The sequence below is a fragment of the Galeopterus variegatus genome, unplaced genomic scaffold (genome assembly GCF_000696425.1).
Source record: "Galeopterus variegatus unplaced genomic scaffold, G_variegatus-3.0.2 Scaffold1097, whole genome shotgun sequence".
In the NCBI taxonomy this organism is placed as follows: Eukaryota; Metazoa; Chordata; class Mammalia; order Dermoptera; family Cynocephalidae; genus Galeopterus; species Galeopterus variegatus.
In genome coordinates this window covers 378,808-406,799 of record NW_007727208.1, presented here as the reverse complement: position 1 = coordinate 406,799, position 27,992 = coordinate 378,808, and the positions used below count along the sequence as shown (strand labels likewise).

Below are 27,992 nucleotides of genomic sequence, written 5' to 3'. Positions count from 1 at the left end.
GGGGGGGGAAGAAGATATAACAACTATACTTTTTTTGAAGTTGTTACAACAAGCAAACGGAAAGGACATTCTTGGGGGGGAGGGGAGAGAGGGAGGAGGGCGAGAGGTGTCGGTGAAGGGCCATAATAATCATATACATTGTATATTGACAAAATAAAAATTTTAAAAAAAAGACTATTAAGTAAATAAAAATATGAGTATATTTAAAAAATAAATAAATAAATAAAATAAAATAAAATGAGACAGACCCAGGTGGGAATTTCACTGGATATGTGACCCTGAACAAGTTTCTTATACTTCCTGAGCATTAGTTTTATCACCTTAAAATAGTGGTAACTATTTTGTAAGGTTGCCTTAAGAATTAAGCAAGATAGTAACTGTTAATAATAATATTATAATAAAAATAATATTTCTCAACCCTGGCTACACATTAGTATCATCCAGATAAGTTTTGAAATACCCATGCCCGGCTGCATGTGGAGAGTCTGATATAACTGGCATCGCGTAGGGCTCTAGAAATGTCAATCGTAGCCAGGTGCTGGAGGGTTTAAGATGCCCGGGGAGGCGTGTGGAGTTTATTTGGGCTTCTCACAATTTTGATCCTCACCCTTAGTGTAGCTCTTCAGTATATACTTGTCTTGCTCCATAACTATTTCAATCATTTTTATTCTTAAGATGTAAATCATATGAAGACTACATCTTGGACTTTTCCTGTATTTCCCACAGTAAATGGGACATTATAGATGCTTTATCTTTATTTTAAATTGTTTTTTTTTTTTCCCCTCACACGGACCCAAGAAATAGGTTGATGTGAATAATGGAAATCATCTGAGGCACTTGTTAGACACAAATTCTCTGGCTCTTCTCCTAAAGATTCTGATTCCTGCTTCCAGGCATCTGGAGTAGGATCTGAGTCTTTATGTTCAATAAGGACCCCATGTGATTCTTATAATCAGACAAGTTTGAAAACATGGTGCTGAGTGATTGACTGAAATACTATGTCCAATTATCTCTCTAGTACTTTTGTTATTTGAGACCCTAATGAACCTGAAGAATAAATCCATTGAAAAACTTGTCTCCTAATTTGGGAAAACATAGTAATAATAAAATGTGAGCAATAACAAAGTAATAATATACAAATATAAGGTAAGAATATTATAATATAATAAAGTAATAATATAAAGTAATGCTGGGAGATAATAGATTCTTATGATTAAGAAGATAGTTTAATATCTATTAAGCCAGGCCAATTTAGCAGTCACTTTCTGATAACTAGCTTAGCAGAACTTGAAAACTAGGAAGAAGTAAAGGCATCATGTTTTCCTTCTCTCTCATCTCTCCCTCTACTTTTTTCTTTCTTATCAACTCTCTCATTGGAGATCCCAGGACAGCAGTTACCAGGTTGAATACAAAGTTAGAAGGGAATTCTGGCCATCACTGTCAATCACCTTTCCTAGTTAACTTCTGAAATATCTGGTGATGTAGCTATACACCTGCTCCCCACCTAGCAGGAAGCAGGTTACCTAGACATTTCTGCTTCTGTGAAAAATGGAGGTAGTATTTTTTTGTCCAGCCTGCCTTAGAGAGTTGTTGTAACAGTCATAATTATAGGAAGGAACTTGAAAATATAACATTTTGCATAAGTACAAGATGGTACTATTAACTTTTAGTACTATTAATAAATTTCAGTAACATTCAATATTTAAGATATACAACTTAGGTATTCAATATGTGTGTTCAGATGTCCCTGTTTAAAATGTGTATAGACACATACACACACACAACTCTATGCCCCATTCATCCTAACCAGAACTAAAAAATAATGCTAGGCTTTTCTAAATCAGCATTGTTATATTATTTAAATCTATTTAAGTATATTAAAAAAGCTAAGTGAGGGTTTAAAAGCAAACACATTGAGCCACACTTTCTCATGTTCTAACAGAGAAAAGCATTCTGGTCTTACAAGCTTAAAAATAGAAAGTACAGATTTTGACAAACTATATCTAGAGAAAATTAAAAGTTTAAGATTATTTTTATCCCTCCAAGTCACAAGGGGGGTGGAAACTTTTGTTTTTCTAACAGTTCTGGGTCTGGGAGATTTTCTAAATGGAAAACAGCTATGAAATGCCTCCCAAAGGCTAAGATGTGATAATCCCCTATTGTCTTCACTCAGCCTCTATCAACTGTTGCTGTGGAAGATAATTACAATCACTACAGTGAGATGATCACAGAAATAAAATAAAAATTTTAGTGACAAGATGGAAGACCTAGTACACTTGGGAATTTATTATTTTAGCAATTTTATTTATTTAGATAAATTTGGACCCCCTTTAGAGTCACAAAGTTAAATAGAATAGATAGCTAGAATGAACAAATAGAGAAAAGAATGAATTAATGACTGATCCTCAAGTAAAGTACTAGAATAAACAATCTAGTTTATTCCTAGAGCAGTTTGAGATTTAAGTCAGGTTTATATATTATTCTGCTCTAAATAGTGGGAACTTCAAAATGTAACAATAATAGGTTAACATTAATTGCCACAATCTTTGGGTATGTAGGGACTAGCTCTTTTTGTTTTATAAGCTCTGATTTAGATGGCCTTTTCATTCATTCCTCAATTAGTTATTGATTAATTGCAAACACTGGGGTATATACTGTAAAGCATTAGGAATATATATAATATTATACATGTACTCAAGAGCTTCCAGTCTAGTTGGGAAAACAGACAATATACAAGTAAATAAACAAACATAGTAGTACAAATTATTTTTATAAAGAAAATGATCTGGGTATAAAGGTGAAGAATAATGGGGGAAAGAACTAGAGAAGCTACTTCAGATGTTTGGGGGAGTCTCTCTGAGAATACAACTTTTGAGTCTAAACCTAAAGGATGAGAAAAACAACCAGGTGAAGAGTGGGGGAAGCAATTTTGGCAGAAATTACAGGGTGTGTAAAGCCCTAAAGAGGGTACAAGCTTGGCCTACTTGAGGAACTGAAGGGAAATCAGAATGGCTACAGCACCATGGTTGCAGGGATGGCATAAGATAATGTTAAAGGAGGAGGCAGGGTAAGACCTACATGAGACCTAGGCAGAGCTAAGTAGTCGGAATTTACCCAGAAAACTTCAGAGTAGGTATAGAGATCAAAATACTCATTGCCTTTAATTGAATACTCAGCATAGTAATAATTTCAAATTTTCTATTTTTGAACATTTAAAAATATGAAAAAACATACATTCCCCATATCCTAAAATTTTTCTTTTCATTTTCCCCTCCCCCAAAAATAACAGTGTGGGTTTTTCATAGACAGTATAAAATTGGATCTTACTCTTTTTACCTAATTTGACAATCTCTGTTTTTTTAATTAGTGTATTTAGACCATTTATATTTACTGTAACTTCTAATATAGTTTATTTTAAATCTACCATCTTGTTAGTTACTTTCTGTTTGCTCCATCTGTTCTTTCATGGTGAAGGGACCAAGAATGAATACAAACTCCCCTTGAGTCTGTGGTTCCCAGGGGTTCTATACACTCATGCTAACTTACACTTGACCTTTAGCAGTCCATTGTATGCCCCTCGTGTGAATTTTAAAGATGACAAGTTATAGGAATACTAAAGTAGTTTTAATTCAAATATAAAAGTTGCCTGAATGTGGTAAAGCTCTACTCCAAATAGAGTTCTGGGTGACCAAAAAAAAAAAAAAAAAAATACAAGGAAAATATAATTCAGACAGGGAGTTATGGTAGATCTTTTAAAGAGAATAAGAGATGCCAGGATAGGTGAAATGTGGTTAATAAGAAACAAAATTGTTTAATGCAATGGGAAAACAGAGCTAACACAATGGATCAATTGAGAGTTAGATTTAAGATTTCCTGCCCATTGAAACATATAAAATGTTACCAGGCTAAAATACAAATGTCAGGCACAAGATACAAAACTCAGGATCTTGCAGAATGTTGGTTTATAAATGACGCCATTATTTCTTGCAGATTACCCCAGGAAGCAAGGCTGCAGCTGCCAACCTGTGTCCTGGAGATGTCATCGTGGCTATTGATGGCTTTGGTACAGAGTCCATGACTCATGCTGATGCACAGGACAGGATTAAAGCAGCAACACACCAGCTGTGTCTCAAAATTGACAGGTGCTCCTTAATAATTAATGGTGTTAAAATTTGATCTGTTTTGCAGTAGAACCTGAACCAGAACTATAAATGGTTTCATCCTCTCAGTGAGAAAGAGTGTCACAGGACCTAGAATTTGGATGGTTTTTTAAAATATCCTCCACCTTAGTCTGTTCTTCACCACAGTCAGTCAATCTAATAGTTGTTGATAAACCATTTCTAAAAAGAATTCTCTGGAATGTCAGAATAACGAAAGAGGCAAAAGGAATTTTTTACTAACCTACTTAATTGACTTTGAAAATTACGTTAAGTGAAATAAACCAGGGCACAGAAAGAGAAATACTGCGTGTCCTCACTCATAAATGTGAGCTAAAAAATAATAATAATAAAAAGAAAGTTGCAACAATCACAATAACTCATTGAACTTTCGAAAGGAGAGGTGGGGACCGGCCCCGTGGCGCACTCGGGAGAGTGTGGCACTTGGGTGCGCAGCAGCGCTCCCGCCACGGGTTCGGATCCTATATAGAGATGGCCGGTGGGTTGCAATCCCCTTACCAGTCACAAAAAAAACAAAAAAAAAAAAAAAAAGAAAGGAGAGGTGGGAGAGGGAGAGGGGGGGTGGCAGTTAGCAAGAAATTGGTAAAGGGCCACAAAAAGTGATTACATTGTGTAGTGTTGAATATACTAATTATCCTGATATGAGCCTCACATATTGCACACAGATATCGATATTCAATGCTGTACCCCACAGATATGTACAATTATGTTATGTTTCAATAAAAAAATAGAAATTAAAAAGTGTTGGCAAGATAAAAAAAAGAGAAATAGAACTATTAGCCACATAAACACTGAACAGCATGACTAGGTGTATTGCTTTCCTTAGTGTGGTAGAGAATGGAATGGAATTTAAAGATTCTCCTTAAAATATTTTCTGACTTGCCAAAATGTGATTTTGTTAACAATTGGATGCCAATATCCTACATGCCATTGGCTGTTTTGTACCAAATTCGGCCCAGAAGAAATGTTATAAGGTGTGAGAGTGCATGTGTGCGTGTTACATACTGAGACATTTCTGACCAAAGAAAAAATAAGGAAATTGAACCTTATCTCTTGCATCCAAGCCCTGATGTGAAACTGAACCATGAAAGTAACGATTTGTTGTAATGGTTGCCAGTGTGTGTTTATCTTGTTGCTATTGTGTTCACAATTTTCCCTGCTGTGGTACAGAAGGCTCAGTCAGTCAATCTGCTGTTTCATGGGGTGAAATAGATTCTTTACCTGTGTGTGTATGACCTGTGTTTCTGCCAATCCCGCATACAGTCCCTTAGGAGTTACAAGGTCCCAAGATGCATGAGAAGGATTGGACAACACATTTCCTTGATGCCAGGAGCAAATCTACCTGGCAAATCACTCACTGTCTCATGTGGTGGCCTTTGTAGGACAGGAGGAAAGTGGGGGAGACTAGGGAGTTTGCTTTGTGGTCATCTGTAGGGTGTGCCTCCAGAATCTCTGTCTCCTGAACTATTTCCCATATGCACTGGAGGCCTGCTTTCTCCAGAAACTTCACAGTGGACTCCAAGCAGTTTTGACCTATTTTAGAGTCTCCAAAAGGACACTAAAAATACAAGACTAATTGGATGGAAAAAAATACAGAATAATAAGCAAACAATATTTCCTTTGCTGAAATTACTGAGAACTGCTAGTATTTTTACAAACATAATGGGAAATTAAAGTATACTGAAAGTGGAAGCACCATTAGAACTTGGAGTTCATAAACTTTATTTTATTTACAGGGCAGAAACTCGCTTATGGTCTCCACAGGTATCTGAAGATGGGAAAGCTCATCCTTACAAAATCAACTTAGAAGCAGAACCACAGGTATGAATTTTAGAGTAAATATTACATTATATTTTCTTTTAAATGATGGGGCTGCCTTCCAAGAGGAAGAAGAGATGAATAGAAAAATTCAAACAAATCACCAGCTGAAGCCATGGTCTGTCTTTTCTCCCTGAGATTAATTTATATTATCCGTGTTTTTCTACACTGACAAGAGTAGTATGCCTAGGAGAACATCTTGTTAAAAGACAAGTATATTCTCATCCAGAAGAATTTGGCTAAATCTACATAGGGTCCACTTATTTTTTTTTTTTAATTTGTTATGATGAACTTCTTTTGAATGACCATCAGGCAGTCTAAGAAGTTGAAGCTGTTAAAACAAAACAAAACAAAAACAGGCTTTGCCATTTGAAACAGGTGTCTCTAATCTAATAGTTATTAGTATTGTGGACTTCAATTCTTTGAGGTCTTCGCCCAGAATTTATTTTACATCCTTCTTTAATTCTCAGTTCTGGCATTCTGTAATCAGGTTTACTCTTTAAAGAGAGTTTTGCATTATGCTTAACTGGTGATATTCTGCCATTGCAGCTGAATTATAAAAATAAATAAATAAATAAGGGATTTTCCCTTGAGGCGACTCTAAGGAGCTAAATTAATCTAATAATCTGATGCTTATCTGACCATGTCTACTTTCAAAAGGTTTGAAAAACTGAGATTAAATCATGCCTCAATTGTGATGTATTGAAAAATCTAATTAAGAAAAAGATTTTAGACCTCTGCTCAGAAGCTCTCAAGGTTTATAGAGAAAGAGATATAAATTTACTGTCCCTTTTGAAACAAGTATTTCTATCAAACTTATTTGATATTCCCAGCGTGTAGTTTTTTTATATCCCTGATGAAAATGAACTGAAAACGTATTTATAATTTATGCTTCAGCAATGTTTCCCCTTCCAAGATCATCAACTCCTGAACTTGTCCTTAAAGTTTTCTACTTATCTCTATAAACATCTGTTTTCTTCTGTGTAAAATAGATGTAGAATAACATCAGTATATGTATGTCACAGGGCTTCCCAAAGATTTGAATAAAATAAAATTTGCAAAGAACTTGGCACATTGAATTGTTTATAGAGATACTCAAACAAGAGATAGCTCTTGTTATTGTTAGTGGGGTACTTCTCTGCCCCAGGCTGTGATCAGAAAGCCTCGTGGCCTTGCTTAATGGTAAAACAGTGTATTAGTCCATTTCTGTTGTTCCATTATAGTTCAGACGGTACAGTCCTCACAATCCAATCACCTCCTAAAGGCCCCACCTTTCAATTTCCATGATAGAATTTCTCATCCTCTTAACACTATTACAATGGAGGTTGAGTTTCCAATACATGAACCTTTGGGGGACACATTTAACCCATAGCAGATAGAAGCTGACCATGTGTAGGGCTTTCTAGAGGCCAGGAATGCCTTCCTCCTTATGTTCACAAGGGTCATTGCAAATTACATTAGATCAAAGCTTTATTTCCAGTTAAAATACAATCCCACCAGGAGAAAAAAATACCCCATGTAATGTAATTGTTACAGAAAATGAGTTTATTAGATTCTTGCCTGGTCTTTTGACTGAAGGGAAGGTAAATTCAGAGCCTAAAAATCACTAAGAGCAAAAGGAGAAAACAGGCCCCAAAAGAAGTGAGCAGAACACAGAATATTAATGAAGACAAGAACTGAGTCTGTGGTCTTCCCTCACAGAGTCCCCCACAGCTCAATAAATCGCTGACATATGAATGGAAGGAACTGGAGGGCCTAAACATAAACTGTGCATTTTCTAATATTGCTCAGGACCAGTCTTGGGACCTAGTCTCAGAATGATGCTCTGCACCAGCACATATGTTGCATTGTAAAAGTGATCTTGAGAGTACAGTGGAATATTTTGGTTAGGAAAAACTTTCTGCTCTTCAGGGCAAGTGAGCAGATGCCAAAATGGATGGGACAGGTAACAATTATATTGAGAAGGGATCTGAATGCTGATGATGGATCCACTGGCATACTAGATGGGTTGGTGAATAACAATAGCTCTAATCAATATTTTCTTTGAAAAAAGAAAAAATTTGGAAGAAAAAATAAAGTTCTTGAGGGGCCGGCCCGGTGGCGCACTGCTACAGTTGCCGCTTGGGAGCGCAACGGTGCTCCCGCCGAGGGTTCGGATCCCACATACAGACCGGTTCCCGCTCACTGGCTGAGCGAGGTGCGGGTGCAACACTGAGGGTTGCGATCCCGTTGCCGGTCCCGGCCCGGTACGGGCGCAACGCTGAGGGTTGCGATCCGTTGCCAGACACGAAAAAAGACAAAAAGGAAAAAAAAACAAAAACAAAAAATAAAGTTCTTGAGGCAAAGCTAACACGTGTATTTAGTGCTTCACAGTACAACCCAAGCCTACCTGCTCCCTCTCACTCCCGTCAATTCATCGCTTGGAGGCAACACATGAGAAAAAGAGACTATATGGTACTTTGAAAAAATAAAAAAAAGGGACGAAAATTTAAGGCCCATATACAAGCATTTATTGACCACCCGATCTTTTCTTATCACCAGGACAAACTGAATAGAATTCTGCATTTCTCTTTCCATATACAGCACACATCCAAAATTGTACTGAACCCTTTTGCAAATTATTTTTCCATTCAAAATTTCTCCTAACTTTTAAACCTGATTTTCATTAATGTGAGATGTAAGGTATGGGGCCAATTAGATTCAACCAAAGTAGCAAAGCCCCAGTGATTCATAATCATGGTTGCACTTTCCATTCTGGCATGTGGGTTATTCAGCCAGTATTAATTAAGCAGAAGATGAGCTTAGGCCATGATAGGAGCCTGTGTTTTGCTAACATCTCTCCAGAATTGGAGCTTAAGGGTAATTCTCTGAGTTGTAGCTCTAGAAGACACCTCTTTAGCAAATCTGTGAGTATTAACTTATGACTATGGTTATTCTAAGAATTGGATTTTAAGGTGTAATCCTAATTTTAAATACTCAGCCTCTTTGCAATCATGTATTAGCCAATGTGTCCTGCATTGGGGGGTTAGAAAATATGAATATTTATGATACTACAAATGGGAAAAAGGAAATAAGATTGGTTTTTTAAAAAAGGTGAAGATTAGGTTAAGGGCTATCTCAGCCAATCAGACAGAACCTTCAAGCATTCCATTAGTTTGAGTGATGGCTAATTCGTATTGGCATCTTCTCCAAGAGGCCAGTGTTTGAAGGGCTTAGAGATAAGAACAATATCAGTTCTCCTAATAGACCAGAGGATTTCTATTCCTTATGAGACTCTCAGGCCAGATTTCTGCATGACCAGTTTATATAGCTTGGTACTTCAGGGCAGACGTTCCCTACATAAAACAGCTAAATTTCAATGCATCCCCTGTTATCTGAAAATCCTGTAGCATACACTAGAACAAATGTGGTGATAAAAATCAGTGAGTTTAACTTGTGGACTGAGACTGGAGAGAAGCTAAGCTATGGTTATATTTGTTTTGCTGTTTTTTTTTTTTTTTAGTAGTACAAAGCTATACAAAAGATGCCTTCCCCCCCCCCTTTTTCTTCTAATAAGAGCTCTGCAAATTGAGCAATCTTCTGGACAACAAACATGTGTCAATCTGAGACACAAATGCCATTAATATATCATGCTTTAAGATGCCATTGTAAATGAATAGTAAAATGCCATTGAGCAATACAGTATTCGAATTCAAGTTTCTCAACACAAAACAAACTTAAGTTATGTGACCTTTGCTGCTGGAATAAAAAAAAATTTTTTAAACTAATACTTATTTGTTGAAAAAAACTATATTCTGCCATCCAATCTCAGCCACAAATAATAAAATGTTAGCATGTTTATTTCTGGTCTTTTTTCCCTATGCATAGGTTTAGGCTTGGGGGACTTTTTTTTACAGAGTTACAATAATAATTGGTATAAAATTTTAATATCTAGTTTTTTTATTTGTTCATACTATTATTAAATAGTTCAATTTTATTTTTATGAATTTAGACTTGAATCTTAGGCTTCAAAGGGACCTTAGAAGTTGTTTAAATCAATCCCAGCAATTGAATAAACTCCTTCCGTACAATCCTGTGCATGCTCTATGAGCAGGCATATGCATTTTCTATACAAAGCATTGCTATAGACTAAAGGTATGTTGTTAGAGTTCTTTGTGCTTCTTCAAAGCTTACATTCTCAAATAAAGCATTACCCTCATCTTTGTTTAATGCTAGTCAAACAACTCAAAGGTATAATGTGCATATCACAATACAGGAAAGATGTTTTTAGAAACAAAAATGGTTCTTTTCTAAACAGGAACTAAGCTATCTCCATTTCCATATAAAGGATTGTATCCTTGCCTATGAAGATTGGATAATAAAGATGTATTACATAGACAGTCAAGTGACATATGGGTTGAAGTCATTTATATTTTCATAAAATTAACTTTAATCTACAATGTCTTGATAACTGGAAGGAAGCCTGCACAAAACGAACTCTTATAATTACCATATCCCAAACTCTTCCCCAGTGAGATATGGGAAAAACTTGAAACACGTCACTGGAGAAGAAATGATTATAAGGGTGACTTTACCCTTCATTGGAGGGATGAGCATGAGGGGGGGTGATTGTTCATAAATTTTAAACGTGGTGAAATATAATCATTTTCTCATTGTGGCTTGATTAAATATATGATCTCTTTATATAGTTTGTTTCTCTTATTTCTCCACCATTTTTTCATAAACGAGTATATATATGAATACATGGAATCACACGTGCTGTTTCTGTTGGAGATGGTAATTACCTGAATCTTTATCTGTGGTCAATCTCTTCAAGTAAGAAATTTAAAGGTGAACTTTCTTCCAATGCCGTCATTGCTATCAAAAGCTGCATTCTCCCAGTGTTAGCAGAGCTCTGTCAAGTTACTTAGTTTTTACTCTGGCAGCTCTAGCATTTCATTAATTCAAAATATTATTCCTTAATATAAGCTCCTAACATTTAAAAATAATATTTTAAAATGTGTTAAAATGGTAATGATTACTTATTGAATTCCTAAGAGATAAGAATCATTTGGATGGTTTTGTCTGGGTAGAACAAACACAAGAGCTGGACTAAGTATTAACTGCTACATAAATTTCTTACTAGTATTTTCTGTAACTCATGATTTTCCAGGAAAAATAAAAAGGAATTAAAGTGGAACATCAAACTTTTCATTGGTTTTGTCTTTTGATTATGTTTGCTCATCACCAATGATGTAAGACTTGGATAGAAAGTTGTCTCTCAGTGCCATATTTAAATTCCTTGTTTTCCTTTGGTGTATACACTTCATTGTGCTTTTTGGAACAACTCTAGAAGCTCATAAACTAATGCTTTGCAAAGCCTAAATGTTTGAAGCCTGTATTAGAAATACTTTTATGATCTGAGTAGAAAATAAAATGATTTGTTTAAACAAATTACATATTTGTGAACTTTGTAATATGTATAACCAAAACTGAAAATGGCAAAGAAAAGACTTGGCGCTGACTAACTTATGTGCTGCTATTTGGAAATACTACTAGAGATTATTAATGCATAAATATTTTTAGAGACGTTGCCTCATTTACAGGATAACAACTACTATGTTTATCATGTTAAGCCTAAGAAGAAATAAGTGCAGAGATTTTTTTCCCCTTTAAAGCCATCAAATTTTGTTAACTAGTTTTTGTAAATTCAATTCTACTTACCAAGATCTTTAAGGCAGGCCATACTCTGTATAAAAAACAACAACAACAACAACTAGTTCCACAAAGCTTGAGTTGTTCAGTCCTGCCTAATTCACTTTTTAATTAGCCTGAGAGATTTATAATCCACCAAAACTAAATTAGGCAATTAGACAATTACCTTCTGTCTTCTTTTATATCATAAAAAGTAACAAAGGCTTGAATCATGGACATTGTCATTACTTACAATTATTTTCAGTTTTCTTTTTTCATGCCGTAATAATGGTTAATCATAAAACACAGCTAATCTAAAATTCGTTATTAAATCAGCAAAAACAATCGGATTGTACCATTATATAAATGTTTGGCCACACACATTCTCACATATTCTAAGATTCAGCATTTTTCTACAACCACATTTGGTTGTTTCAGTCATTCTGCTACAAAATAGCAGCACCCATAATGCCACCCAACCAACTCCGCAGCAGTGAGCCATTATCATGGAGGGAAAAAGTTAAGTGAACAAGGTATCAGCCAGTGCAATCACACTACTGAATCATAGGCTAAATTATATCCAACTTAGACTTTCTTCTCAGGTTCAGAAAGCTGTTAAAATATGCTGTCCAAGGTAGATGAGAGAAAAGCTGTTCTTTACCATATCGCAGATTCTCAGGTATCGTGAGATTTGGGGAGAGCTGGAGTCAAAGACTCAGTAGGCTAGTATTTGAGGCTGAACCTCATTTGCCCTGTCATAACTATGTTCCAAAAAAAAAAAAAGTGGCCTTTGCCAATAGGCCTAGATGGGGAAAGTGGAGTGTGTGGAATGACTACTGCTCAGGAGAACCAAAAGAAAGCATTTTGCAGCTTGGGTCCCTGCAGGAAGTTGTTCATGTTCTCAGGCATAAGAATCTCTATTTTTAAAAAAAAACGCTGGTTCCATCCCTTGGAAGAAAGCATTCCTCTTTTTTTTTTTTTTTTTTTTTTTTTTTAAAGTCTTTTTTTTAAAAAAAAACCCGGGTTCCCCCCCTTGGAAAAAAAAATTCCCTTTTTTTTTTTTTTTTTTTTTGACAGTCTTTTTTTTAAAAAAAAACCCGGGTTCCCCCCCTTGGAAAAAAAAATTCCCTTTTTTTTTTTTTTTTTTTTTTTTTTGACAGTCTCTTTTCTAACAGAAAAGCACCATCCCACAACATCCTCATCTATAATGACAAGAAAAAATGATGTGAACAGGAATAGTGCAGGATCTTTTGTTTTTAATGAAAATGATCTCTTTCCAGTAACATTTCAAATAGTGATACATGTTTGTACTATTTGAAATCTGTGTGAAACGTTGGTGGCACATTCACAAAAGTAAATGAAGTTGATGTGAATGTGTGAGTGAAAACATCGTTATAAAGATTATCTTATTAATTCTGCCGAGTAGAAAAGTCTGGAAAGAGAATGTGCTCATATATATTTTAGCATTCCCTTTTGGTTTTATGTTGATTAGAAGAAAAAAAATTAAAAGCTTTACAAAATTAGAAATCTACATGAAAACTGGAAAACGTGATACCTACATTAAAAAATATAATATAGGTTTCAGATCATTCAGGCATGTTTCAAACTCAGGGTTTAGGATTCCTGATATTCGGTCCTTTTCCCCAAGCAATAAAGTGAAAATCCTTTTGTGAATCACCACATTAGCTATCTCTGAATTACTGACTTTAATCTTTTGAGGACTAGGGTAAGTAAACATGAAGAGTTTTTAAAACACACAACATGAAATCATCACAATAAAAAAAAAAGGAAAAGGATTCTATAAATGTTATTCCTGTTTTTTATAAGGAAAAAATCTTCTAAAAGTATTTTTTCTAAAATTAAGGTTATAATTTAATCCAAATTAAAAGATGGGTTTTTTGTTGTTGTTGATATTAAGAAAAAAACAGAAGTTATAATGGGTTTAGTTAAAATGATTCAGGTTATTCTTTAATGCTCATTCCCTTTCTGTTTTATTCCCTCATTTCCTAAAGTAGGGAAAATTCTATTAACATATTAATAGAAGAGAAAATATAAACAAGTTCTACGTGAGAAAATGTTAAGTATAATAATTTTTGTAGGCCAAAAATCTCATTTCTGACACAAAATTTCTGTATTCAAGTGAGACATAATTTCTTAAAAGCTCTAGGTATAGAAGTCAGGTAGGGGCAGACAAGAGATACAATGCTTGAACTGTTTTATAATATTTGAAGTAAGGGCAATTCCTGTGCACCTTGACATTTGGTAGATGCTCACAGTACATGTAAATTTCAGAGAAAAAGGTAGAAGGGTTTGAACCTAACTCCCCCTTTTAACCTTTCCATTAACCTCGTAGTGGGGAAAGACGCCTTCATTAACAATAGTGGTGCTGTCAGTTTCGCTCATTAACGGCCTTGTGCACTCTGTGGCTCTGTGTATTTTGTCTGCCATTGTACAGGAATTCAAACCCATTGGTACCGCGCACAACAGAAGGGCCCAGCCTTTTGTTGCAGCAGCAAACATTGATGACAAAAGACAGGTAGTGAGCGCTTCCTATAACTCACCAATTGGGCTCTATTCAACTAGCAATATACAAGATGCGCTTCACGGACAGCTGCGAGGTCTCATTCCTAGTTCGCCTCAAAAGTAAGTACTGGATTCTCCGTTCTGGCCACAATGTTCTTACCAGTGATAGTATACGGTTTCTCTTCCTTTCGAAAGTCCAGCTCTTGCTGTTTTATTTTTACTTTCCTGAAGGCACTATCAGATTTTTATTGTAAAGACAAGCATCTTTAAAATGCTTAACATGGTTCTAATTATTCTGGAGCCCAATCAGCCAGTTCCTGAACCTTTAGTGAATAGATGGTTGAAAAGAAGAAATCGCTCTGGGTCCATCAACACCCTTCTTAGTCATGTCACTGTTTGGTGGTAAATAATCCTCTCTGTACAATTATCATTCATGTAATTTTATTTTAAAAATATTAATCTTCCACTGAGGGATTTTTTTAACCTTTGTTTTTACAGGATGTGAACTACTTTGAACACAAGCACAATATTCGGCCCAAACCTTTCATAATCCCAGGCCGAACCAGGTCAAAAACTCTGAGATTGTGAAGTTTGGAGTGCATGCCTCTTTAATCAATTCTTACTAATTGCCAAGAAAAGTAACTTTTAGATGTTTGGAGTGACTTTTCTCCCTGTGAAGCTTATTTCAAAAGCAAAAAGAAACAAACTCACTTAGCAGAGAACAGTAGCCAAATAACCTCAATTTCCAAGAATAAATATTGACAAGATTACAGAGCTGTGAAATTTTATGCAATCACCACTAGGTATATTTATAACTAATACCTCTACTGCTCTGGGGATCCCATCCAGAACACGTTGACCTTTGAATAAGGCAGACATACTCTACCCCAGGTCAGGAAAGCCCAGCCAGCAGGAACAAAAATGGAAACCAGCCCCTGGTCAGAAGTAAGGCAGCAGAGGGTCACACGGGAAAGCTCGTGTCGCTTTATACATTGAAAGAATCTGGTCAACCTTCCTGAGTATTTGCTTCTCATTGCACCTTCCAATCTCACTAATTCTACAGTGACATAAAAATAAATTTGCATTCGTATGGATCTTTGCAAAGAAAGAGAAGCCACTTGAAAAGGAACTTTTCCACTTGGGGGAAAATAAATATAATGTAAGAGTTGGGAGAGTGGGAGATATATCGGTTACCATCATGGACAACAATGTACAAATTGGAATGATTAATGAGCAAGTTCTTAATTCTTTTCTATCAATCAGAGAAACTGATGATTTTCAGATGATCCTTTTCAAGTGTCTTCTCTAGATATTGAATTCCAGCCTTAGGGAAAAGAAACTAATGCCGTGTATTGCCACATCAGAAAATAGTGACTTTAGCAGTCCTCAAATTCATCTCTCTGACCTCAGCTAAATCAGTCAGCCCAGGAAGTTGGTGGTTAGACTGGATTGATCCTAACAGGTTAGAAACACTGAATGATGATTTACATCAAGTGTGCCAAACTGGCGGTCCATAGGTGGGTTCAATTCACGGGCATGTTTTACAAGTATTTAACCCTTCTGTTGTTTTAAAGCAAAAATTGAATTTAAGTACCTTCAGATGGGACATCTCACCAGCTTGTCAAAATGCCCACTACTCCTAAGTATATAATACCTGGCCCATTTTCACATATGTGTGACCCTCCTGGCTCCTGTAGACACCTGAGCTTATGACTCCTGCTGTAGGTGGTCAGTCATCACTTGATACACTCATACATTTCCACATGCAGACCTTTTAATAAGCCAGAGGCTAGACAATTTTTGTGATATCATACCCAAAAAGGAGCCCTGGAGTGAAAGCAGAAGAAAGATGCTAAAAAGGTGATGACCATCAGATACGTCTTCCCCCTCTAGAATATAAACTCACATCTGCAGGGTCCTTGTCTGACTGTTTCCATGGTATATCCCCAGCACCTACAAATGATGCTGGAACACAATAAATGCTCAATGTGTGTTCATGGGATAAAGTAATAAAATCTTGAGAGTACCCAACAATATGTCCTGAGTGAGTGACAAGAAAAATCAGGAGTTTTATCCCCCCCTCATACTTCAACTCTGCACAGTCCTTTTTCACTTCTCTTTGTTCCCTTGTTCCCATTCTGTTTTCCTCTGTATCTTTTCTCTGTTTCTCCATTTTCAGTAGCTTCCCCACACCATCCCATCCCCAATAACAACACAACACTGGATAAAAAGTTAGAAATGCTATTTTACTGTCGAATAAATACATATACAACTTCCCAAAGAAACACAGTAAAATGAATAGACTCACATTCCTCTGAGGTTAGCTTGACTATAAGTCCACTAACTTGAGCTGTAGGATTTTAGAAGCCTTGAATAAAATGATACATTAGAGTAATACATATCCTTCCTTTGCTAAAGACCTATAATACATTTAATTTTATAAAAATTCAGGAAAGTCAGAGAGACCCAGATGTATACTCCTTTTCTTTTAGATTTTCATTTTAATTTAAACATGGTAATAATGACAGGCCACTCATAATTTTGTCATTGGAAGTTACCTTTTAATATAGCTGAATTTGGAAGAGGGGAAGGGGAATGAGAATTTGCATAAAAAACAGGTGCCAGTGCACAAATCTTAAAGAATTGTAAAAATACCTCTTCTATCCTTCCTTTCTTCTTGTGCCCCCTCACTAATTGCCCTGGCTCCTGAATTTCTTGTTCTCCCCAAACAATTCCTCATCAAGGTGGAATTTTGAGTGGCTACATACCAAGCTATAACTACACTATAAATGAACAACTTCTTTAATCAGAAGTAAGTTGGACATACTAAATTGTTAATATGTTCACCTCCCTGGGGTTTTACAACTAGCTATGGTTATTTTAATTATTTCATCATAATTGAAGCATGTTTAAAGACTGGTGTTTTCATATGCAAATATGTAAAATTTTAAGGGTTAAAGCTATAATTTAAAATATATACAAGGTATTTTAGATCCAAATGATAAAATTCAATCCAATGAAACTGGTTTTGGGCCCAGTTGCTTCCAGAACCATGCCCCAAAACAGTCTGTATACAACCCAGGGAAATTAGTTCTCTGTCGAATGACTAATCTGGGTGTGAAGTAATTGGGTGCATCGCCAACTTCATGGTTGGTCTTGCCAAGTCACTAAGTCAGCCTCAGGAAGTCTCATTAATATCTACCTTCCCAGGTCATCAGGAATAGACCATGGTGACCCACGATGATATCCACAGTGACTGGAGTCCATGAAAACTATTTTATTTAAAGTATCCGTTCAAGAGATCTTTTTAAATTGTCCCAGAAATTTATAAAAGGTCATTCTTGTTTGCTTAGAGTTTATTTCCCATCTATTCAGTACACATGGGCCCCTAAATAGAATAATAAAGGAATTAGGATATAGAAGAATGATCCTTGCTTAACTAAAATTATATGTACAACCAGGAATATTATAAGAACAGTAATAATAGAGAAAGATTACTAATTGCGACTATAAAGCAAAGTATAGCTGTAGGTTCTAAATGGATCATACTCTATACCTGGCGCACAGCAGAGTGAGAGTACATATAAATGCTCACTGAATTGCTTACTATTTTGAGCTCAAAGTCCCCTAAGATTTAACTCAGTGTTTCAAATCCCTAAACTACAATTTCATAAGCTTCATTACACTCAGGTCAAATCAATATGATCCTGACTAAACTGCACTGCAACTGAAAACTCACTTCTATTCTTTTCCCAGCTGAATCTATTTCAAGAGCCAGGGTAGTACCGAGCCTACAAAAATGATGAATAGGCCACCTGACCTTTTGGTATGTGGTCTAACCAATGTATGGATTGAGTTTTAAACAGGTTCTCAACAGCCAGGAAGTGAGGGAGCAAGTCCATATTTACCTGCCTGGTTTAGGCTGTATAGGTAGTTAAATTGGGTAACACAAGACAAAAGAATTAAAAAATCCATTTAGTGGTGTGTGTTGTACAGACTAATCAGGTTGCAGCATGGATGAAGCCAAAGAAATCACTGCCCATTATCTATTTGGTTTTTTATCTTTATAGGAGACTGAGGTTAGCATTAGTATCTCTAGAGAGTAAATGCAGATATGGGGCCATACTTGAGACCTGAGAACACGGGCTTTGAGAGAAACACTGTAAAACCCATTCTCTGTCTTGAGTTTACAGCAACACTAACTGGCAGGCATGATAGATGTTTACATAATGCTAATACTTCTTTTTGCTTTGTCGTAAATGACTATGCTTTTTAAAAATTCTCTTCATATATTCTACTTTCTCATAAAATGCATTTTTCTTGGTGTACTTCAAATGCATGTAAAAAAGTGACTTTTTAGCTACAGCATGTCAGTCGTGACTGGCCACCTATCCAGTTTCACAGAGAATGTGAAGTCTCCCCAAGGCTTAAATCTGCATGACTGGCCTTTCTGATGTGTTTGTAATAAGTCCCCACAACTTGTCTTTAAAAGAAAATGAGCAACATGCATGGAAATATATGTGTGTTTCCAAAATCTTACATGAAATGTCTATGTAGAAAAGAAGTATATCTTAGCCCCCGGTAGCACCCAAAAAGTCTAAGACCAACCTACTTGCCCTCTAATCATTAATTTCAAGGTGACAAGCCAGTACTGGCTGTTTTTAGGGCCTGTATTAAACCACCATATAGTTTTTTAAGTGCATTCTTCATAAAATGAAAGAATAAAAATAGAAAATATTGAAATAGTAACAATAATATATTTACAGAATAGCCTTAAAATGTAATCTTTATGACATAACCTACAAGTTGCCAAGTACTGTTTAATTAATGCTCAACTGCATTACCAAACATAAAACATACTTCTTGTTTTGAAATGTTTAGCCTAAATATTTTGTTGGATCTTCATGCTGCATATTCATTTACTATTTATGAAGGATCTTTTATTAATACTTTATTTAATTTTTTTTTTTTTTTGGCAACTGCCTGGTACAGGAATCAAACCCTGGACTTCAGTGTTATTAGCACCATGCTCTAACCAGCTGAGCTAATCGGCCATTCCAATACTTTAATTTTAAATACTGCAATAACGTAAAATGATGTTCAGCCAATGTAATTTTCCTCCATCATCTGTCTGTAATATTGTCAAGCTTAAAATTATTTGGCCCATTTTTACAAAACAAGAATAGCTGCCTCTCTTCTACTTTATATGCAACTTTTTCTACCTGTAATCCTCGACTTACCTATTGCCTAGTAGAACAGAGCCAAAAAATGCAATATCACCTGTTCCTTTTAATTTTATTAAACTTTTTTCAATCATGAATTTTTAACATGTTTCCCAAATTCTAGCCAGTAATAAACATTTTGTTTTAGTTTGATGTCATTCACCTCTTACTTTTTGTCTTCAATTCTTTTTCATCTCTCTGTATTTGTTCTGTGTGTTCTTCTGTCTGAATTTTCTGGTTCTCTGTGTCATCTCTGTGTAACGTGGTCATTAACACAGTGGATGCAGTACTCCCTCCGGTATTGACTGTGCCAGTGGACGTAGCACCCCCTCTTCTGTCAGTACTGTTAGTACTATTTGCCCAGGTGACTTGAAAGTTGCTGCTAAGCTGGCCCCTAACATTCCTTTGGAAATGGAACTTCCGGGTGTGAAGATTGTACATGCTCAGTTTAATACACCTATGCAGTTGTACTCAGATGACAATATTATGGAAACCCTTCAGGGTCAGGTTTCAACAGCTCTAGGGGAAACACCTTCAATGAGGTAATATGAGTCTTTTTGAACCATGGGCATATTAACTAAATACATGAGCAATGTCAGCTTTAGTGGTATCTTTTAACATTGTCTTAATTGAAAGAAAGCTATGTGAAAAGCTTTTTTACAATATTAGGGATATATTGCAAATATTTAGGCCTGATGATAGAGGTGACTTTAAGAATTATCTAAGAAGAGCTTTATGTGACAGACAGCGATAAAATGAAACCATGTAAGGAACAAAAGCGTATGTCTTTTAAAAGCTACAGTGTACTTTACAAATGTCTGGAGTAATATTTAAAGTGATTTATAATCTAGTGTACCCTATGTCTGTCCTTTGGGGGTCAAAAATTAAGAAGGGGGTAGGAGGTTCAGAGGAGTTTTATAAGAGATAATACCTCTTCTCTCTTCTGATGGCAGCTCATGGACAGGTAATTCTTTTACCATGCATAAAGGTTTATAAGTGAATGCCCTCAGTCTATTAATGTAGACAATTTCCATTGATCTCTATTTTGACTAATTTCTTCTTTATTATGAATATTTGTTCAAAGTGCTTTTGCCATCAAGCATCGTTTTTTGACTAAAAAAATTTATTATAGGATAAAATCTTATTACTTCTTTGACTATTACAGAATCACTTTTCATAAATTAAAGTATTATACTGCTTAAGAGTGCCATGTAATGATATTCCAAAGATATCTCTTGGGCTAAATACATTGAGCTGATTATAGCACAGTATATCTCAAAGGCATTTTGTAATAAATTTCAGATACATAAGATTATTTTCAAATATGACATAGGTCATAAAAATATGTGCACATAACAAATCTTTTCTGCATAATGCAATTAAATAACATAAAATAATAAAGTATTTGGTACCTGACATGTAGTATTATGAAATTTTTTTATTGTTCATCATGAATATATTTGTAGAAAGCATATTAAAATAAAGCTGCTATCATTACTATAAATGAATTTTAATGTAGCTATTTAAAAATATACTCAACATAACAGGCATAAAAATGAAAGTTTCTATATTATGTGCTTTCAAACACTGAGAAGTTGAATTTCTTCAATTTACAAGCAAAATGATACCTTTGTTATTTCCAGGGGTTAACAAATTAACCTTAAAAACAAAATTTAACCATATATTTTCAGTTAAATATCAGAAATGAATCTGAATCTTATTGACAATTTTATGACTGAGAATAATCAAACTGGGCTCACTCCTGCACTTTCTATCATGTGCTTGTTGTATTTTCTCTAAGACAGGTTAATTTTGTTCACCTCTATAATTAATTATACACCCATCAGACATAAGTCTTGGTTTTTTAAAATTTCGATTTCCTAACAATCGCCATTTAGTTTCCCTCCAAAGTATTTTGCCAAATGAAGAAGTGCAGACATGACTCCCAGGTTTATTGCTCAATGACATTTTTAAGGCAACCCACATGAATTCACATATTTTTCATTGTAATAGAGATTCACTTGAAAATACAAAATCTCTGTTCAGGAGTTGCTGTAAATCTAGTGGTTACTGCTTACTGACGTCTATGGCATTTTCACACCTGGTGCCCACAATGCTCCTGATGATGCTTTGCCCCCCGTGCTGTGTTTCAGTGAATCCACTGCCTCGGTGCCCCCCCAGTCAGATGTGTACCGGATGCTCCATGACAATCGGGATGAACCTACTCAGCCTCGACAGTCAGGCTCGTTCAGAGTGCTCCAGGAATTAGTGAACGATGGTCCTGGTGAGCATTAACCATTAACGTCTGCAGAAACATCACTGATGGAGGCTGTTGGAAGGGCACAGGAAGGGAAGGGCAGTAAACATACTGGGAATGAAAGTCTAAGAATTGGTTCTGACTAGTAATCAAATGAGTCTTTGCCCAGACGATTTGGGTGGTGCCTCATTTAGGAAAGGAGCTTCCAGAATGTGTCCAGTTAGCCACTAACTGAAACCAGGCATTAAAAGGCACCAAAGACAAATTCCATCCATGGTAGTCAAGGGCTAGCTCAGTTTATGAATCATAAAATATAGTTTAAGCTATTATTTAATGGGTACAGAGTTTCTGTTTGGGATGATGAAAAAGTTCTGAAAATGGATCTCGATAGTGTTTGCACAACTTAATATGCCACTGTTGCACACTTAAAAGGAGTTAAAATGATAAACGTTATGTTACGTATATTTTTCCACAATAAAAAAAAAAGTGAAAAATGCCCTCTGCTCCTATGAGCGTTTCGTAAGAGTTCCCTCCGACAACAACAACATTTTTTAAGTAATTCTGCTTTGTAAGGCCCTATTTCAGAATGAAGTGTCTCGTGCTTGAATAGGACCTGGTCCTTTTGAAATGATAGTGCAATGCAACTTAAGAATTCCTCAGGTCAAAGTGCACACTTTAAAATAGAAGCAAAGTACACACTGCAGCCAGCTGTTGCCTTGCCATAAATGGAAGCACTCTGTTTTGCAGACGACCGTCCTGCTGGAACTCGGAGTGTGAGAGCTCCGGTTACAAAAGTCCACGGCAGTGCTGGTGGAGCACAGAAGATGCCACTCTGTGACAAATGTGGGAGTGGCATTGTGTAAGTTTCATTTTTAACCTGGGAATTCACTATAAATCTTGGTGGCAGTTCTCTGTTTCTTCTGCTTTAAGGCTTTACATAGAAAAGGCAATGATGAAAAACTTAAATTTCTATTCATTGACTTAAATATTAATGTCCATAACATTTAGCACATCTGAACAGCATTCCTTAGATGTACCCCAACACTGGCATATGTGAATCAGTAATCTTAATGTATAATTTCAAGTATACTCTATTGGAAAAAAAAATGTGTCAAATGTATATTAAAAAATCATTTCTAAGAATCATGACTTGGCTTCAAAAAGCCCTCCCTTTGTTATGGATAGTCTTTGAATAGTTCTTTTTTCTGTATGAGTGTAATCCCAAGGAAACAAATACAGGGGTCATCACACTGTTAATTAAAACATTAGCTTTACCTAATTTCTTCAATTACACATACGTGGAAATGTAATTTTAAAAAATACAGCCAGCTTCCATTTCAAGGGACTTTGTTTGAATCGCTGCACCTGCTGGTTCAAATCTTCAAGTGAACCAGACAATCCTAATTTCTCCACTGCTTATGTCTCATGCAGCCACTTCTCTCATCCCTTTATTCTGTCCCCTTCCATTAGCTCCCACACTGAGGCACCATCTGTCCAGTTACCCAGGATACATCCCAGCAGGGAAGTGGGAGATAAGCCTGGTTAGAGCAAAGGGAGGAATGTAGGACAGAAAGGAAAAAGCAGAGCAGGGAGCTCAGGAGCAGAAAGGATCCCAATAAAATAGTTCATGACATTACCAAAAGCAATTATTGCTCCTAAATTGGAGAAAATTGTTTTGACAGCAGAGGTAAGTATCCCCACTCCCTGGGAATTCCGTCTCTGCTCCTTGATCTGTTTGCCCCATAGAATAGAGGCTGGACCACGAAGATAGAAAGCACTCGGGGGGACTTTTAGTTGTGGAGACAACAACCTTCGTCCAAATAAGAATCCTTTGCAGGATCTGTTTTATCTGTAGCCTGTCTCCCTCTTTCAAAGAAATGATAGGGAAAGATCCCCCTACTATTTTTCTATAAACTTGTTTCAAAATCTGAAAAATGTTCACACAATCAGCGTCCTCGGAGAGAAACACGTGGTGGTTTATTACGGGTGTCTTGACTCCCCCTGACAATTACACACAATCCCACAGCAGTGCACGGTCTTACAGCTGGAGGCTGTCGTTTCCCGACTTTGAAGCAGAGACCACCTGCCTTAGCTGCAGGTTCTCTCCCTGTGTCCTGTCACAGGTTTGCTCTGTTTGTCTTACATGAGCTCGTTTTTCCCTGCAGGGGTGCGGTGGTGAAGGCCCGGGATAAGTACCGGCATCCCGAGTGTTTCGTGTGTGCTGACTGTAACCTCAACCTCAAGCAAAAGGGCTACTTCTTCGTGGAGGGGGAGCTGTACTGCGAAACGCACGCCAGAGCCCGCACGAGGCCCCCGGAGGGCTATGACACGGTTACCCTGTACCCCAAAGCTTAGGTCTCTGCAGGCGGGGGCAGGCACGCCCCACCACGCGCTCCTAACACTGATGGCTTAAGCCAAGGCTTTTAGACATTTGTCTTACTGTGCATTGAGGAAAAGGAATGGGAGACACCTGCTGTATGACAAAAACATACATTTAGCTATGTTTTGCAACTCTTTTTATCTTTGGGGCTAGCACTAATGACACTTAAAGCAATAATTCTTTGTATGTCAAACTCCACACTTTACACTCAAGGTATTTGGAGAGTCTAATTGTCTTTCCTTGACAAAGTGGTTTTGCAGTTGTAGTAAATATCAAGTAACAATCTTGTATTCTAACGTAATCTGTATGTATTTTAACTATATAGTGCATATCAGAGAGAAATTCCCTGAATTTCTCTAGTTTCATATTCAAACAATTATACCGCTGGATGCAACAATCAAATACATACAGCGTTTTTAAATACCTACTGAAGTGGCATTCAATGAATTCATAGAAAGCCAACACTTCAATGAGAAAGATCAATCATCTTGACATGGACACTAACAAATATTTTAAGAAAAATGTGGCTTTAGTTTTTAATCACTGACTTACTCTTCCTTATGAGCCCAAAATTTCTGCTGATGGGAGGGGCATTTAAATTTGCTAGTTAAAGGCAATTCAGTCTCTTTCAAATTAAAAGTTTCTTTTGCTTTGACATAGTCTCTTTCAACTTATATGTCTCTTTTAGATCATTCAGTCAAATTGAAGTTTCAAAGTCCATCAGGGCTATTTCTCTGTGCTAAATCATTCACCACTGCCACCTCCTTCTTAAGATGGCATCTCCAGGAGGAAACAATTTAGGGGGACCTCCTGGAGAAGACGGGGGCTGCTGGTCTCCTGGGGTTCTGCCTGTATCCATCGCTGAAATCCATGGTTTCACTTGTGATGTGTTTTCTCGACATAGTTGGGGCCAGCCAATAACCCCACTTCCACCACCACCTCTAAAACTCTTAGCTCATCCCTGGAGTAATGGATCCTTTGCATCTCAGACATGAACTTCATCTGGCCCCTGGCCCAGGCAGTCCTACATTCAGGCTCTGCTTGGAGTTACCTTGCCTCTCACCCAAGGTGTCCCCATCCTTTCTGTGTTTCTCTCTGGGGATACACAGGAACTTCTGAAAGTGTCCCTTCAAAGTTCAAACCTTGGGGAGCCAGGGGGATGGGGAGGAGGGCACTGTCTTTGGTCCTCTGTCTTGCCACCTTATCACACAGTCATCTCTACCCTACTGCAGCTGCTGTCTATTAGCCTGCAGCAAGTGTTCGACTTTAGCATCCCAAATGGGACACAAGTTTTATTGCTCTAGGAGTCACCTAAATTTCATTAATTATTTCTGATCCTGAACTTTCCTGGGTTTTGACTCAGTAAGAGGAGCCAGAACACCTACCTGGCCCCTATAAGTATTTAAGATTGCAACCCCTACACCAAAACATAAATTTATTAACAGAAATATCAAAAAATAAACAAACTTTGAGCTTGATACATGATATTTATGTTCAAAGGTTATTTTTAAATATTTTGTTCTGAAAAGGATATAAACTTAAAAGTTTGGAAGCTAGAAAGCAAATGAATGACTTAGAAAACCTGAGAAAGTTAAAATACAAAGTGGCAATGGAGAAAACTGAAAACCAACCCAATGAACTCTCTATAATCTTGGCAAGGGATGGGAATTGAAAGCACAGGTATTTCCAGGTTAGAGGATAAAGGTGGGGCTGCTAGAAGGAGGACTGAGTGGAAGCTGTTTAAGAAGCACTTTATCCCTAGAGGCTCCCCACTATGCCCACAACACACACATACACACACACGCACACGCCATGGCCTGTCCCAGCAAGTCTGCTAGCTACTATCTGGAAAAGGTGAAATGGAGCATCTCTGAATTGGAAGATGAAAGCACAGTTGACAATATGTGTACTCTACCAAAAAGAGGATAAATCATGTAAGAATGAAAGACTCATGAGAAAAGTGTCTATCAGACATTACATTATACATTAACGTATGTTGTATGTTAGACATTAGACAGTATTTTCCTTAAAATTATATTTTTTGTGTTTATATGTAGGAGAGTACATGATGAACTGCTTAAGTTCAAATGTTTAATAGGGAAATTTTTATAGTAAAAAAAGTAGTATAGTTACAATCTGTAATTTAGGAGAGATATGGCTTAGATTTGATAATTTATACTATGTGAGAAAGGATTTTGCAGCATGCTCTAAAATTTCATGTTCATTATTTTGAATAAAAATTATTCTTTTGACAATTAAACCTAGAAATTTAGACATATAGAGGAATTAACTATAGAATTAATAAATAGAAATGAATGCTATGTGAGAATTGTTTTAAAATTATAAAGGTACAGGATGAAAATAGCAATGTTGAAATAGAAAAGAATTAAAACTTTTTTAAAAAGCAAACAAATGAGAAAGCAATATTTCCCCCATCCTACCATTCTGTCTTTCAAAAACGGATTCACACCAGGAATTCTATAAAGGACTCATGCCATGAAAAAGAATGCCAACCAGTTTTGATTTAGCTCACAGAATAATATATTTTCTTAGCAAATAGCCTAGCCCTTGTGTTTAGATTTATAAATTTATGAAAGCTAATAATGATCAATGAAACTATCCATGATTAAGAATTTGGCGTCTATGAACTTTGGACTCAGGATTTCTGATTTTTCAGAGTAAACGTAGAATAGAGTTGCTACACTCTCTACGTATAGGGTGATTGAATGTAAACAATTCTAGTTATCACATATTTTTGCACCTGTATAAGCAGAGTAGAATAAAGCTTAATCGTTAATGTGACCCACAAACAGCTTACTCATCTCTGGGTAAGATAAAGTTTGTCAATTGCCCAACATGGGAACAGTCCCAGATAAGCAGAATGGAGCTTTAGGTCTCTTCTATTAGCAACTCAGTTGCAAAAGTTTGTCAAGTTGTCCTTTGAACAGATCTGATTTCAGTCCTAAGAAAAACTGCTAATTGAAACCATTACTCTTTATTATGTCATCATGGCCTAATGTTCTTTTTTTATTTATGCTGTGCCATCAGTATCTTAAGCATAAAAAAGAAGACTGAAGAAAGAATTAGGACATTCAGGTAATTCAAGTAAATAGACCATTTGCCTGACATATAACTACTTCAAAATAAATCTTTCAGGTCTTTCTTCATTTTTGGAGAACTCAATAAATATTTACTGAGCACTTACCAAGTAAGAGATGTTGAAGACTAGATATAACAAAATACGTTTTTGAAGACTTTTGTTTATATTTACAAAATTACCTTTTTAAGTTAAAATTCTTCATGTGATCGATTTTAAAGCAAAGTACACATAAGAAGTGGGTGCTTTGTCGTAATGACTTTCTTTCACATTTTTTAGTAATATTACCAACCATTTATTCATTACAGAACATGCAATCAAATATTACCATTAGCTCTTTAAATACCTGATAACTTTGTCTAAGTACACAGAGAATGTTCAACAATATATTTTCTCTAGGAATAAGCCATGTCAGCATATCTTAATTTATGAAAACCTAAAGCACAATTCCATTATCCATTACTCAAAGAATAGTACAATAGCTAAAACCTAATTGCTACTCCTACCATAGGTATCTTGCATAAATAGATTTTAAATTAAGGTTATATAAATGTCAAATGTTTATTTGGGGATAAAAATAATTCCATTTATTTAGTTCTTCAATTATTCATCTGAAGAAGTATGTACAGGTTTGGGCCGGCCCGGTGGCACACTGGAGAGTGCGCCGTTTGGGAGCGCAGCTGCGCTCCTGCTGAGGGTTCGGATCCCATGTGGAGACCGGTTCCCGCTCACTGGCTGAGCGCGGTGCGGGTGCAACACCAAGCGTTGCGATCCCGTTACCGGTCAGTAAAAAAGACAAAAAGGAAAAAAAAAAAAAAAAAAAAAGAAGTACGTACAGGTTATC

General features: G+C 36.3%; 2 protein-coding genes across 3 annotated transcripts in view; both read left to right on the top strand.

The window, feature by feature from the left end:
- PDLIM3 (PDZ and LIM domain 3) overlaps positions 1-24,706 on the top strand; it is a 30,527-nt gene extending 5,821 nt beyond the window's left edge. Inside the window, exons 2-8 of one of the 2 annotated variants that reach the window (XM_008574756.1) lie at positions 3,991-4,142; positions 5,915-5,999; positions 14,691-14,758; positions 19,693-19,956; positions 21,568-21,698; positions 22,419-22,530; positions 23,837-24,706. In XM_008574756.1, the coding sequence (XP_008572978.1) occupies positions 3,991-4,142; positions 5,915-5,999; positions 14,691-14,758; positions 19,693-19,956; positions 21,568-21,698; positions 22,419-22,530; positions 23,837-24,026 (1,002 nt within the window). In that variant the 3' untranslated portion in view covers positions 24,027-24,706. Of the gene's footprint in view, positions 1-3,990; positions 4,143-5,914; positions 6,000-14,124; positions 14,313-14,690; positions 14,759-19,692; positions 19,957-21,567; positions 21,699-22,418; positions 22,531-23,836 lie in introns of both variants that reach the window. The other variant, XM_008574757.1, reaches the window with a different exon arrangement.
- A 1,157-nt stretch (positions 24,707-25,863) lies between these two features.
- The window catches only part of CCDC110 (coiled-coil domain containing 110), a 38,142-nt gene continuing 36,013 nt past the window's right edge, over positions 25,864-27,992 (top strand). Inside the window, exon 1 of the mRNA XM_008574762.1 lies at positions 25,864-25,957. Within this exon, the coding sequence (XP_008572984.1) occupies positions 25,864-25,957 (94 nt within the window). The remainder of the gene's footprint in view (positions 25,958-27,992) is intronic.